At 38.6% G+C, this 15,605-nt stretch overlaps 1 protein-coding gene across 9 annotated transcripts in view; it reads left to right on the top strand.

Annotated features, from left to right (window-relative positions):
- Positions 1-15,605, top strand: part of CEP83 (centrosomal protein 83) — a 59,450-nt gene that overhangs the window by 9,156 nt on the left and 34,689 nt on the right. For all 9 annotated transcript variants that reach the window (XR_005660765.1, XR_005660766.1, XR_003764467.2 and 6 more), the window contains 6 exons: positions 1,373-1,646; positions 2,908-3,058; positions 6,263-6,355; positions 6,504-6,635; positions 12,239-12,490; positions 14,670-14,801. Coding sequence is in view for 2 of the 9 variants with exons in the window: in XM_007670068.3 (XP_007668258.2) it covers positions 1,474-1,646; positions 2,908-3,058; positions 6,263-6,355; positions 6,504-6,635; positions 12,239-12,490; positions 14,670-14,801 (933 nt within the window). In the remaining 7 variants the exon portion in view is untranslated. The remainder of the gene's footprint in view (positions 1-1,372; positions 1,647-2,907; positions 3,059-6,262; positions 6,356-6,503; positions 6,636-12,238; positions 12,491-14,669; positions 14,802-15,605) is intronic.

The raw sequence follows: 15,605 nt of genomic DNA, 5'->3' as shown, positions 1-15,605 counted from the left end.
ACTTTTCAATCAATCAGTAGCATTTGTTGTTTTTACTGTATAGAACACTGTAGTAAGCACTTGAGAGAGTGCAGTAGTTAGTAGACATGATTCCTGCCCTCTAGGAATTGATAATCTAGTAGGGGAGGTAGACACTAAAATAAATTGCAGGTAGAGGGAAGCAAATGCTAAGGAGTGGAATAGGATACCCAAGTGCTTTTGAATTTTGAGGCAAGATGTTATGGGGATGAGGGAGGAAAAGGGAGAGAAATGAGAGGATTTGAGGAAATGGCAAGAAAAGGGAGGAGGAGGAAATGGAGCAAAAAAGGATGAGAGGAGAAGGAAAAGGAAGAGGAAAGGAAAATGAAGGGAAAAAGAAGGAGGTAAGAGGGCACTTGAGACCAAATTTCTTCTATCAGATTCAGCTCCTCTATGCAGGTTCTTGATCCTAAAGTCTTCTGGGTGACTGAAACTCATCAGCCATTTTTCAGGGGGAGATTCCATCATCATCATCACTCTCACCCCCAGCACATGAAGAGGCAGGCTGTCTGGATCTGAGACACCCCTTCCTTTTTTAGCATGCTGCCACTTGACTCTTGCTTTGGTACGGTGGCAGTAGCTCTAACTTGGTTGATCTGCCCATGTTACTGTTGCTCCTGATGGCAGTAGTGGCTGGGTAGTGTGCCAGACAGGGAAGGGGTTCGGTACTTGGGATGATTCACCCTTTGTTGATGGGACATGGGGTGAGAGCACCTTCAAGCTCCCTCCCCCGGCCCAGGGAGAATGATGAGAACCTAATAGATGCTGGGATGGGGGGCTTTGCTCTGCTGGCAGGGAGCAAGAATGTGGCACTGACGTCTTGGTTTTAGCTTCAAGAATCAGGCTGCAGCCCATCCATCTTGCCCAAAAAGTTGTGGGAGTGAGGCCATTAGCCCTTGAGGAATTTACAGTCTAATGTGGGGAATCAAGCTCACACAAATCATTAACATATAATAGATATAAATGAGTTTCGATTCAAATGGTGAAAACACAATGGACAAATTAAATTCACATGATTCTAAGGGTGGCTGACTGGAAGATGTAGCTAGAGAGATGGGGATTAATTGGGGAACACCTCTTGGAGGTTGTGACTTCAGGTGGGCTTTGAAAGTGGGGAGGGCAGATTTGAGAGAGGAGGGAGTTCTGTACAGGGCAAAAGCCATGAGTTGTAGATTAGGGTTGGGAGTGTTGAGCAAGGAACAGTTTTAAGGTTAGCTGTGGAGGAGCATAACATGAAAGCTGGGGAGCATCAGGAGAAGAGATGGATGGGTAAACATCAGAGTAGTAAAATTACATAACCAAATTATGTCAAATTGTATCAATGTGGGCCTTTTTTTGTTTTTTGATGCAAAAGGTATATTTGGACACCTGGGGCTTGAATAGTGAAAGAAAGTGGATGAAATACTTGTGTAAAGACTCGTGGAAGTGAAAGGCCGGGGCTGAATTTATTTTTACATGGTTGTCAGCTCACCTAACAAGATGGATACCTCTTCTAACATCTTTCCACTTGGTGGAGATAGTGGGCCAACTTGTTCACAATTGGAGTTCCAAAAAATGTTAATTGATGAGAGAATGAGATGTGAACATCACAAAGCTAATTACCAAACTTTGAAAGCTGAACACACAAGGTAAATTCCTTTTTATTTTAAATTTTCCTTTACTTAAAGTGAATGAAGATTTTTTTTTCAGTACAGTTGTATATGTCTTCTAGAAGTAGTATTCACTGAGCTATTTATCGTTTTATTGTGGAGAAATGATATGCCTCATTTCAGTGAACCTTTATTATGTTCATTCATTCTGTAATATTTACTGAGCGCCTACTGGGTGCAAAACCCTCTACCAAGCACTCTGGGAAAGTACTGTATGAAGATGATCATTCAGTCATCACTGTACAAAAATGATCATTCAGTCATCCCTTGTCCTTTGCCCACAGAAACTCATGGTTTAAGAATGAGTGAGGGAGAAGGGTCTATAACTGAAACAGAAGGGAAGGTTAAAATAATAAAAATTCTGAAAACACACAAGAAAATAAGGACTAGAATTCTTAGAAGAATGAGCTACTGTTCATCCATTATGGTTAAAGAAGTTTTCAGATTACCTACCCTAGGAGCTAGTCCATCAGTCAGAAAATTCCAAATAGTTCTGAGATTTGGAAGGTAAGATGCTGCTTGTCCTTTGGCTGGAAGAACATCCTAGTCAGCATTGGAAGAGGTTGTGACCGTGGGCAAGTCACATCTTCTCTATGCCCTAGTTCCCCCATTATTATTATTATGCAGAATGGGGATTCAATGCCTCTTCTCCTTCCTTCTTAGAAGTGAGCCCCACTTAGGACCTGATTATCTTATATCTACCCTAACACTTAGTACAATGCTTGACAAATAGTAAGCACTTTGCAAATGCCACTATTATTATGATTATTTTTCAATCAATGGTATTTATTGAGCATTTACTGTGTATAGAATACTGTACTAAGTGCTTGGGAGAGTACAGTATAAGAGATTTGACAGACATGTTCCCTGCACACAATGAGGTTACAGTCTAGAGGAGACAGACATTACTATAATTTATATTGTTTAAAGATAGGTACGGAGAGAACACTATCTCTCGTGAGTCTCTGAGTGGACTTCGGCACTCAGTTGCTTCTCCATATATATATCAGGGGTTTAGCTTCAAGTTAAACTTGAAGAGATAGCAATCAAATCAGGTAAAGTATGCTTGGGGAATCAAGTATATGAAACTTTTTTCAAATGCAATTGCTTTGAAAAACTTACAAGTTGTTAATTCAGTGAAATGTAGTGAAGGAAAGACATATACCGTTTTCTAGATTTGTTTTGGCATATAAAATAATTGTTAATGTTTGCTACATTTTTTTTTTTTTGGAAAAATTAGGTTACAGGATGAATATACAAAATCACAGAATGAACTCAAACGATTGTTAAATGAAAAGCAAACTCTTCAGGAAAAATTTCAGTTTCTTCTTGCTGAAGTAAGAGGTGAATTGCTAGATAAAACTAAACATCTGGAAGAATTGAAGATGCAGGTGAGGAAGTAGGTTTATTACCAGGAATGACTGCTCAAATCTTGAAACTGTATGCTTGTGCTTTTTTTTTTCCATGTGATAGTTTTTATGGTGGAGTGTAGACTCCTTATGGGTAAGGAAAGTGTCACTTGTTTTATACTACTTAAGGGCTTAGTACAGTGCATTTATACATAGTGACTAATTAATGTTATTACTACAACTACGTGCCTTTTTAATGTCAGATTTTGGCAATCCGAAATTTCTACAAGCAATCTGCCTTTCTCTAACCTGTTTCTTATTTTCATGTCTTCTGACTACTTCTCTTGCAGTCTGCTAACAAATATTTGCAGGTAGGCATCGTAATAAGAATAAAACTCAGTTTTCAGAACCACAGGACCAGAGATGCCAGTTTTTCATTTTGAACACAAAAATGAACTAGGAGGGATGAACCTTTAAAGAGGTGAGAGAGAAAACAAAATAGACGGGAGAAAGGATTAGAAAAGACGGGAAAGAGGAAGAGGTCGGAAGGAGGACAGTTGAGACTACCTTGAATTTATTTTCTATCAAACACTTAAAATTTTGTATACAATAGATGCTCCGTGCCCTCCCTGCTGTGCCGTTGTTGTTTCACCCTTTTCCGGTGCAACTGCTAAATGTTTTGGGGCGCTCTGGGACCAGGCAGACAGTCCCCTGTGGGTCCAACCAACCCCATATGCTCCATAAAGGGATTGGGAGCCTCATCCCCTGTTCTGGAACCTGCACCCCCAAATTGGAGACTACTGGTCTGAGGCTGGCCTGGGGAGGGATCTGTTTAAAAAAAAAAAATTGGCTTCTCGAACAACCAAATAAGGCTTGTGGCCAGGCCTCCAGCCTAGTAAGAATGCTTGGAACTCCATGGTCCCTGAGGCTAGACTGGGGCACGTTCTCCCTGTGAGTCATCATTTTGGCTCCACCTCTGTATCTAGCTTCAAGGGGTGGGGCAGATTAGCTACTTTGCCCCAAATATTGCCTCCACAGTTTGTCGCTCACAGTTGATAGTGCCCATGCAGTGGGTACCTATGAACAGGACAGAAAGCTGTCCAGATCAATCAGTGGTATTTATTAAGCACTTATTGTGTGCAGAGCACTGTACTAAGTGCCCGAAAGAGTACAGTACAACAAGGTTAGTAAGCATATTCCATGCCTATAAGGTGGAGCTTACAGTCTAGAGGAGGAGCTTACAATCCAAGTGTCTGAATACTCTAAATAACTGAGTTTTATTTTTTTCTTCCAACCTGGAATAATTGAAATGCGTGTCAGGTTTCATTTACAAAAAACCAACCAACCAAACAAAAAAACCTCCCAAGAACTGCTCCTCAAAAAGGGGCTACAGGGATTTGGTAGTCACCCAGAGTCGGGACTCCAACCAAGTGCCACTTCATTTGAGTTTTGGCCTAATGAGAAAAATTCTGGGCTGTTGCAAGCTCTCCAGAAACCACACCCTGATCCTCCGTAGGGCTGTCCGAGGTTGCTGGTCTAAGTCACGGGCTGGTCCTAGTTACCCTAAAGATATCTGAAAAGGTCATGTGGTTTGGGAACTTCTAAGGAGTTCCAGTTGACATCTGGTAACTAAGGCTGCAGGTGCATGAAGGGTCATCTGGGCTAGACAGTAAATCCCGAAGGGAAACTTGGTTTCTTTGGGATTCTTGGGGTTGGAAATGCATAGGGTTAAGTCCAGTCCACACAAAGTCTCTGTTCATGGGACATGACCCCCTAGTCTATGCACAAAGCATATGGCTGGAATGGAATCCAAGATGGCCCCAGATCAAAGTACTAACTACTGTCAAAATATTTTGCTATCACTTCTCTTTACTACTTCTATACTTCTATGCCTCTTCCTTCTTCCTTACAAAGTCAGCAACAGGAGTAAGTTGTTCAGCAGAAGCTCATGGGCTGGGAATAGCACAGTGCCATGGAGCTGCATAGTACCCCAAATCTCTGAAGAGGGTTTTGAACTCTGAAACACTACAATGTGTGGATGATAAAGTCAAAGAGTAGCACGTAAACTACTTAGGCAAAGAGGGGCCCCGAAAGGAAATAACAGTAGAAATGCTAGACCACTAGTGGGATCAGTTTTTAAATCTGTGATGCTAAGATGACTCGTTGTTTTGGTATGATTCATACTAAAACTTCATTTTCTTTCTGGGGAAATGCTGAGTGTTCAAGGTATTATATTAAGTCCAGTAGTTGTTCAGCCCTGTACATTTGTCTCCCTATTTTGCCACCCTCTGTTACAAAATGATCCCAGAAGACTGACAGTATGCTGACAAAATAAAAGTTACCTTTATATAAAGATTAGAATGTTGCAGCTCTTCTAGTTTAATGAATGGAACAGTAAACTTTAGAGCTATTTATTTCACTGGCATTCTGATGTAGATAAAGAAAGCTGTTGGAAGTCAGAATTCTATTAATTTTTTGATCCAACTTGGAAAATTCGGTCTTTATTTTACAAACAGTAGTTTTGTGTTTATGTGCATATGTTTAGGACTTCCAAAAATGAGTTGCTTGCTATTGAGGTGATTGCTAAAGATAAAATGGAATAGGTTTCCAAAAATAGAAAAATAAAGCAGTGAGATGGACAGACTATAAAAGACATTTTTCCAACTATAAACTCTAGGGCCCCCTATTAAATACAAAATGGGATAGGTGTAAATAGAACCAAGTACAGTGTGGGCAGTCATTGTGATGGAAGGTGCACAAGGAACTTGCACAAATTATTCTAAATTAAAGAAAATATCAAGGAGGATTTACTGAAAACTGCTAGAGAGAAAGTTTTTGGGAAGATATATTGGATTAACTGTTTTCTATCTCTATTATGAATATACCAAAACTATTATCTCCATAACTTCTTTAGTTATGAACATTCTCCATTTTGTATCTGCTCATATTGTCAGAATAGAAGAGTGACTGCTTTATGGGTTCAATTTTTCTGGTCCTTCCAAGTTTGAAATTTGAGCATTCAGTGTGTCATATTGTCAAGTTCCAGAGCTGCTAATGGAATAAATAGTGAGGGAAATTAGGAATACCATTAAAATTTATGAAAACAATCTCATCTTTTCATAATTAGAGCGGAGTCCTTGAAATTGTTTGAATATTTTTGTTTTTCATTACATACTACTTAATATTATGAAATATAAATTGTAATAGTAGACTATTCCACTTCATGTGTTTCCCTTTTTTGGGCAGGTCTTAACACCACAAAAATTGGAATTACTAAAAGCACAAATACAGCAGGAATCAGAAGCCCTTATGAGGGAACGTTTTCAAAATCTAGATGAAGTAAGTGATATGAAAGGTCTTTAATTTTTAACATTCTGTGGTCATCTTTGTTAGAATTTTATTTGGCTTGGAAGGTATTTTGGTAATGAACATAAATTTATGTTTTTTATTTTTGTCTGTTAAAAATATGTGCCCTTTTCTAATTTAGGAGGTTGAAAAGTATAGAGCTGAATACAACAAGCTTCGTTACGAGCATACTTTACTCAAATCTGAATTTGAACATCAAAAAGAGGAGCATGCACACATTTTGGAAGAGAAAAAAATAAAATACGAATCCGAGGTTAGTATATCGTAGTGGTAAGTATTTTGGTGGTGTATTAATTTTAATATTTTAAATTGAATGTAAGCAATGAACATTTTTAGTCACTTTTGAATTTTTAGCCATTTTTGAACTTTAGAAAATGTTCAGTGTACTCTCATTTACTAATCACTTTAGTGATTAGTGTGTTTTTTTTAAACTGACTAGGTTATACATTTTTTAAAAATAATAATGCCAGTTCTTACTTGTATTACCCTTACTTAATATTTGTTCTTACTATGCCAAGCACTATATGAAGTGCTGGGGTAGTTATAAAATAATCAAGCTGGACATAGTCCCAGTTCCACAAGGGGCTCATAGTCTTCAAATAGATGGAAATAGGATTTAATCTTCATTTTCCTGATGAGGAAACTGAGGCACAGAGAAATTAAAGTGCGTTGCCCAAGCCCACAGAACAGGCAAGTGGCAGTGCTGAGATTAGAACCCTTGTCCTCAGACACCTAGACCTGTACTCATTAGCCCATGCTGCTTCTCTTAACTCCTTCCCTTAGTTTAAGGTCTTTTTATGCCCCCATTTGGGCTGCACTTTTAGGAAATTGTCGATTATTTCTTGTTACAGTGTAAATGGTTGGAGCAACCATGAGGTGAGGGGATGGTCCAAAATTAAGGGAGGTGGAGATGAAGCACACACTCATCCAGATCTCCACCTCTGTTGGCAGCATGACTTGTTGCTCCTGCCCCAGTGAAAGGGGCACTGCCACACTGGTGTCAGAAGCTTCCTTCTTCGGCTGCTGGCGTGGGGAGACTGCATATAAGGTGACCACCTTGGACCTCTTGGAAACTCCAAGGAGTGGTCCTTGGTGGTGGCAGCAGCTCAGCTGTGACTGTGGCTGTCTCCTATTGCTCTCCTGAGTCAGCCGCTCACCCTATAAAGTCCAAACCTTGCACCGGGCCGTGAATATTGACCCAGTGAGAAGCGGTATGGCCTAGTGGTTAGAGCACAGGCCTGGGAGTCAGAAGGACCTGGTTCTAATTGCGGCTCTGCCACTTGGCTGTGTGACCTCGGGCAAATCACGTAATTTCTCTGTGCCTCAGTTACTTCATCTGTAAAATGGCGATTAACGCGCCGAGCCCCATGTAATACATGAACAGTCTCCAAATTGATTAGCTTGATTTGACCTCAGAGGCTAGTATAGCGCCTGGCACATAGTAAATGCTTAAAAAACACCATTAAAAAAGATTATTATGTATCGATGCATAGTATTTCTGTAACATTCATAAGCACTCATTCATCTCCCTTTGATTTGTAGCATTTTATGCTTTGAAATAGACATGTAAGTATGCAGTCATTTTACTTTCAACTGACGATGAACATTGAGCAAGAATAACAATTTTTGGAGAACTTGAGCCAAAATCTGTTTAAAGTAGGGGAAATACTCTTTTTAGAAGCATGTCCTCTCTGCCATTTTTGAACTTTAGAAAATGTTCACTGTACTCTCATTTACAAACTCTTATCCTTTTTCCAAATCTAGCTGCTTTTAAAAGTAACACTTGCAAATGGTTCTTTCAAAATTTTCCAGACACTTAGACAGTATAAGGAAATGCTTTTGCAGTTTGCATAAAGATTGTTCAGTTTAGTTACTTGGTTGTGAATATCCAAATTGGGTTTTTTGCTTATAGTTTCAGCGTATGCTACGAAGTTTACATCAAACATGAAAAAGATACTATTGGTTCTCATTGTATGTCTGAGACAAAACCAGCCAGATTTGTCCCCTCCAGACTGTAAGATTCTTGTGGGCAGGGATAGTCTCCCCCAACTCTGTTGTACTATATTTCCCAAGAGCTTAATACCAAGCACTTCACAGAATAAGTGCTCAATAAATGCCATTGATTGATTCCCAACTGCTGCTTAAGCCCTCTAAATGGTACAGTATTGGCTGGTAGGAGTTAATGCTGTTTCCTTAAGTGCTCAATTTGGGGAGTTCTGTAAACCATGCCATGGGTGTGTCCTCTTTTAGGTATTCTCAGTAGCAAAAAATTATTTTATGAATGGAAGAGGGTGGCCCTTTGATATCTAGGCTCGCTTATTGTCCCTTTGAATTCCTTTTATCCTCCTCCATTGCCTGCTTTCTGACCTTTATCCCCATGGGGCTTTGAAGTCTCTGTAGTTCTGGAGACTTCTTACCACTTCTTATCACAAGCAGACAAGAACCTCCCCCCGCCCCCCCCCCCCCCCCCCCCCCCCCCCCCCCCCCCGGCCAAAAAAAGCCATTCCCCCCTTCTTAGTATTAAAAGTCACAGGCGGATAGAAGTAGGAAACGACCTGTCTCCTATTCTAGACTCTCCTTGGCACTAATTGTCTCCCTTTGCTAAGGAGATTCTTTACCGTGGATCAGAAGCAGTACAAATTGTCCAACAATCCCAAAGAGGTCAGAAGAATATATAGTGACAGTATATACACTGAAAGGCAGAGAGAGAAATTGGGAGGCAATTTTTCTGTGTAAGGTTATTTTTCCTTCCTTCAACATCAGAATTTGGGTATTCTCCTTTAATATCAGTTTGAGTGAAGAACAGTATAGAGCCTCCAAGACAATATGTCCTTCTGGCTTAGATAACCCTTCTATAACTCCGCAGTTTTGAGTCTTACTGTGAATTATCTGCAAATATTTTAAATTAGTCTGCTATCCTGACAATCTGCAAATTACTGTTTGTTTTACTGCTTTAAATTTATATTAGTGGTTTTTTTGATGAGCTTGACTTTGCTATCAAGATATACCCTAGCTCATTCTAGGTAGGGAAGGTAATAGCACTAGCAGCTAACTCATTAGCCTTGTAGAGAGTTTCAAACTCCAGATTTTCAACATCAGTCCATCTTCAGGCTACACAATTGTACTTATTTGGATCACAGAGTCGATTAAATCAGTATTCTAGAATGCTGGTCCTCATAAATTATTACTCTCTGGTTTATAGTTTTCAGAATAGAGGATTATTTTCTTTTAACTAAATAGTAATCATGTGGCCTCCTCTACTGATAGTGGCTGGTAGCAAATGAATCTCAGCAGTTGAGTAGCTGAATAATAATTAGCTTAATGGTCACATTGACCAACTTAGTTACATTGTAGAAATTGAAATTATCAGAGATTTTGGGTACTCCAGTAATTAAGAACTCTTAAAAACTTTTAATAGGTGAGTTAATATATTTGCAAATACAAAAGAGGTTCAGAAAATGAAATTGTAGGAAAAATTAAGTGTCCACCAATGCTTTTTTTTTATAATAAATTATTAATCTTTGCACCCATAGTAGGAAAGCTTGAAGAAATCAAGTCTAATGACATTTTATAGCATACAGAGAATATGTTAGGTTTACTATATTGTTGCATTGGTTTTATGATGGCCATTTGAAATAACAAATATTTGGATTCACCAGTACCCATGTGTTTTTTAGAGAATGAAATATGTTCTTTTCATAAAAAAAAGTAGTCAGATGCTATTGAATTGCTTGAAATTAGTTTGGTATTAATAGCCCATGTTGATCTTGAGCCTGGGATGGTTGGGACTACAGCGAAGGCTGAAGTTTTGTTGTTTTCAGTTGTTGTGTAATTGGAGAGGGGTAGAACAAAATTAATGGCAGTGTTAGGGATTTGCTTGGTCTCAGTTTTTCCCTTCTCTTTACCCTGCCCAACCATACTCAGTCACCAACCCTGCCTCTATTGAGACAGTTGGAAAAGATTATTATCTGAGAAACTTCAAAGCAAAGCCATGAGCTACTGCTGGCTTAGTTCAGTTAAAAGATTAAAAAAACCTATTCAACTAGTCAGCCTATTTGGCTTTTTCCTGTCTTAAACCATTCAAGGTATATGTTCCCTGAAGTCTTTTGTAAGGATATGTGTATAGCCAGCCAATTAGATATTATGTGAGTCTTTAAATTTTGATACTTATGGAGAGTCCTGAAAATAGTTGTGAACAGCAGTGGTATCAAGTGTGGCAGATTTTAGTATCCCTACAGGATTATACTTTATGGGAGAGAAGGGCAAGGAGATCCCCAGTGAAAGACATGGAGCAGATCAGAAAGAAACACCGAGAACATGTGCCAAGCTTTATCAGGAAAATGCAAAGGGACCCGTGGACACCAACACATTTCTCATCATACCATTGTTGTGATCTTACTGGGGAGCAAGACAAGGGGAACTCCAGCTAACAGCATCACTGTGATGTGATGCTCATTGCTTGGTATATGCTGGGGCATATGTGGTTCACCTGGAATGAGCCAGAATATCAAATAAAGTATGCCCAGTGGAATATCAAATAAAGCAATCATATATAGTGCTGTAACAACAAATAACTGTTGACTCCTCCCTCCCTTATTTCTTGAGGAATGTAGGGACTTCTTTAATGAAATGTGATTCCTATTTGCCCACAGCCTTTCAAAAGATGTCCAAGTAAGTACTTTATGCTCTTCGCTGTGATTATTTAAAACCTCACTTATTTTTTTATATGGTATTTGTTAAACACTTACCATGTATCAAACACTGTTCTAAGCACTGGGGTAGGTTCAGGATAATTAGGTCAGACACAATCCCTGTCCCTTATGGGGTTCACAGTCTAAGTAGGAGGGAGAACAGGTATTTAATCTCCATTTTATTATTGAGGAAACTGAGGCAATTGGCAGAGCTGGGATTAGAACCCAGGTCCTCTTACTTCCAAGCCCATGCTCGTTTCAGTATATTCCATGCTGCTTCCCAGTGTGAATTATGAATTATTTCTGAAGTACAGAGTAGCAAGGAACAGTGGATAGAGAATGAAGGTAAGGGAAAATGGGAGAGAAAGTCAAGAGAGGCAAAAGGACACAGTGAAGGTGACACTGAAGTCAACATCTTGCTGAAATGCCACATGAACACTGTCTCTGAAAACAGGCATACCCACATTGGACAAAGGGACCCACAGAGATATATATTCATAATAATATCCATTTTAAGATGTTTCTGATTTTAATCTGTCTTATATTGTTTGAAACCCTGAGAAGCTAATCTGTGTATTTCCATCAACTCAGTGATTCATAAAATGTTATTTCACTTAGCATGTCATTTTTCAAGAATGCAATTACAGGGTTTTGTGAGGCTTTACTGCTCTTTTGTTTTAGTATACTTCTGCTTCTGCATTTTAAAAACTACCCCACTATTTTAGGAGGTAAATACTTTAAAAGTCACTCTGTATTTTACTAATTTGAAATTTTTTTCTATCTGGGTAAGTTAAATTAGCCTTACCAATTTTGAACTGAATTTTCATATGCATGATCCAAGTACCAGGACTGCAGATTGCATTGTAGATTCATTAGTAAGGGTGAGACTAGAATGTCTGTTTGACCCATAATTTTTTTTCCCTGGAAAATAAAGTTTTAAGACTTAAAATCTAAAAAAGTATTTTGTTGACATTCTGTTGTATACATTATCTTTAATCATATTAGGAAAATACAGTAAATTTTGACTATATTTTTTCTCCATTCAAATTCCCAAGCTTTTATAGATAGTCCTTTTAATTTTTTGTTGTTTACCCCTTATTTACCATTCTAGAAAATACCTAATTTAAGAGCTTTGCGTATATGTTTTCTGTCTAATTGCTATTAGATTGCAAGACTGGATAGAGATAAAGAAGAATTGCATAATCAACTACTTAGCGTTGATCCCATAAGAGAGAACAAACGAATAGAGAAACTTCTAAGAGAAAAGGCCCAATTATACCAGAAATTGAAAGGTTTGGATGCTGAAGTAGCAGAATTGAGGGCCGAAAGAGAGAATTCTGGTGCTCAACTAGAAAATGTCCAGAGAATACAGGTGCGGCAGATGACTGAGATGCAGGCTACACTCAGATCCCTGGAGGTAGGTTGTTTTTAATTGTTTCCCAATAGAGCGTGGCATATGCATTTAAAGTACAATTGATAAATGTTCTGAATGATCACAGTTCAGTGTTGACGCATTTGTGGGATCTCAAGGGTACATATTTTTGGTCAGGAGAAAATTTGCTGATTTGAAAGGAACAAAGATGCTGTGCATGTAATTACATTGGCACTGCTTGTTTTTTTTAAGAGTCAACAACTCATATGAAATGAATTAATTCAAACGTAGCTTAGTGTACCAGGCTAATTCTGTTTTTGTGGGCCATGGATAGCAAGTATATATAATTTCAAACCAGGTACAATTTACTCCCTAAAAATAATGAGCTCATCCTGCTAATGAAAACATTGCCCCCTTTTAAATTGAAAGCACTGCTGATTGGACTGCTTATTTGTGTACTCAACTTTTGCCCTAGCAAAATCAGTGTGCTGGTGAGCACCAGGCTTAGGTCACTGGCCTCTCTCAAATATGCGTGTTCTCAGACCACTCCCACTAAGGGTAGAAGGAAGAGATGGTGGAGAGAGGAGGAATCATGAGGTCATTCTCTCTGCCAGTTCTCATTTCTGCTTGTCTTTTTGGTCTCCTGATTTTCATCACTTTGTTCCACTTATGGGAAGGATACAGCATTTCAACCCAACCTCGGTAAATTTTTAGATTTAGTCTGACTTCTCCACAAGTATTCAGTTAGAATATATGTAGAAATAAAATATGAAGAAAGTGGATGGTGATATGTTGTGGACATTTATCATAACTGGAATTTCTTCCAATTTAATTTTTCAGCAAAAACTTACAGGTTAACTAAATCTGAATCCAAACTCATAGTTCTATAGTGCCTGACTGAAGGTGCCATAGATGCTGTGGATATCTTGAGGTTTACACCATTATTCCTTGTCATCCATACATGGTCTTGATTGACAAAGGGCATTTCAGGATGTTGTCTCTCTACCCTCTACGACACCCTTCCCCCAACCCCGGGCCCAACATCTCCTTTATCATTTCATTCAGCTGCTACTCTAGGTGACCTTAGGACAAACCAAGGGTCCAGGTAAACAAAAAGTTGGAGATTGAGGGGGAAGGAGAAGGAAGGCAAGATGTTATCCCCAACATCTCTAGGGATTAACTGACAGTTGAGCAGATTCTGGAGGCAGGGATGCAGCACCATTAATCTGCTGCCTTATTTCCACAAATCCATTTTACCTTTATGTAGATGAACCAAACTGAATGCAGGGGGAAAAAAATGTTACCAAACCCATTTTCAATGCATTTAAAAAGAAGCTTTAACTATAATGGCTTTTAAGCAACAGGCTCTGTCAACTCAAGTTATTTTTTTCCCCCCAAATACAATTCTATTCACAGATTATACATAAAATTTAAAGGTAGGATCCCTTTTATTTGTAGCATAGTTAATGTGAATTTTGAATTGCTATTCTAGTAGAAAAAAAATCTAATCTATACAGGCCTCCTTTGGAAATTTTTATGCATTGTCTTTGAAGACACAAAAAAGCTACTAACAGCATTAAGTACTGTTTCCAAAATGACATTCTCCTTGTCTGAAGCCTACAGACGAACCACCCACAGTGTAGTCCAGAGGTCCAAGAAGTCAGCTGACAAGGTTGGGTGAAATCTGTGGCTCCTAATGGCAAGCAATAGGATAAAGAAAGATGGAGGGGTTGTCCTTGAAGTGTCCAGGAAGCAGAAGTGAATAAAAGTTGATTTTTTCAAGCCAGCATTTAATCTTATTCAGGAGGTGGAATTAAGGTAGATTCTTGCTAACAACTATCTTTCTTTGTTCTCTTTAGCCCTCAGTGAGGGTAAAGAGGATCATTTGAACCTTGGTGGGAAGAGGGGAGCAACTGTGGCATGATGTGTTTTTTTGGAATTTAGAGTGTTAAATTATACTAAAATTGAAAGATTTACTGTATAATCAACCTTTTCTCAGTGGAAAAAGTTTTTTAAAATGTTGCCAGAGCAGTCTCTTCTGTTCAAAATATGTAAAATTTATTTAAGGGAATTATTTTTACTGGTACACGTTAATATTGTTGAATTTGGAATAACATTTTTGGGAAGTGCATGGTAGAGTGTTTAATTGCTATTGCCATGTTATTTTAGTTGATCAGCGAAAAAGTAGTCAATAAACTTTAAAATGCATTATTTCTAATTACAGGCTGAAAAGCAATCAGCTAAGCAACAGTCTGATCGCATGGAAAAAGAGTTACAGTCAGCTAATGAGCAAAATACCCTTCTAATCAGTAAACTGCACAAAGCAGAGCGAGAAATAAATGAATGGAATAGAAAAGTAAGCCCCTTTTCCTTCCTACAGTATGTTTTAGATAAAAGTGTTGTGTCAGGATGAAGAAAGCAACATTCCCTTTTTTGGGTAATTTTAGGTAATGGTGATTTTTTGCAAAGCACTTAGTATGGGCCAAACACTTTACTAAGATCAAGATAATCCGGTTGGACATAGTCCCTGTCCCAGTGGAGTTCACAGTCTAAAGGGGAAACATGTTTTTAATCCTCAATTTATAGATAAACTGAGGCACAGAAAAGGTAAGCGACTTGCCCAAGGTCATGCCACAGAGAAGTGGTAGAGCTGGAATTAGAAACCAGATATCCCGACTCCCAGGCCTGTGCTCTTTCCACTAGTTCAGGAGTAATGCAAGTCACTCTCAGTATTTCATTTCTGTTTTTTGGTGGAATTAAGATTTTTTTGACAGAGATCCTAAGGATGCTACAGAATGTACTTTTGCATTTGTGGATTAGTTGAAAGAGCATGGACTTGGGAGTCAGAGGATGTGGGTTCTAATCCTGGCTCTGCCACTTGTCTGCTCTTTGACCTTAGGCAAGCCACTTAACTTCTCTGTGCTTCAGTTACCGCATCTATAAAATGGGGATTAAGATGTGAGCTCCACGTGGGACAACCTGATGACCTTGTATCTACCCCAGCGCTTAGAACAGGGTTTGGCACATAGAAAGCTCTTAACAAATATCATAGTAATAAATGTTATTATTATTGAGAATTATCCGGATGAATTCATTTTTAGAAATGATTGCTAAAGTCTTAATACTATTCTCAAACAAGTTTTTCTGGTACTAGTAAAGC

The sequence above is a fragment of the Ornithorhynchus anatinus genome, chromosome 14, assembly GCF_004115215.2.
Source record: "Ornithorhynchus anatinus isolate Pmale09 chromosome 14, mOrnAna1.pri.v4, whole genome shotgun sequence".
In the NCBI taxonomy this organism is placed as follows: Eukaryota; Metazoa; Chordata; class Mammalia; order Monotremata; family Ornithorhynchidae; genus Ornithorhynchus; species Ornithorhynchus anatinus.
Note: the sequence above shows the minus strand (reverse complement) of the source record. Positions and strands in the feature narration are given on the sequence as shown.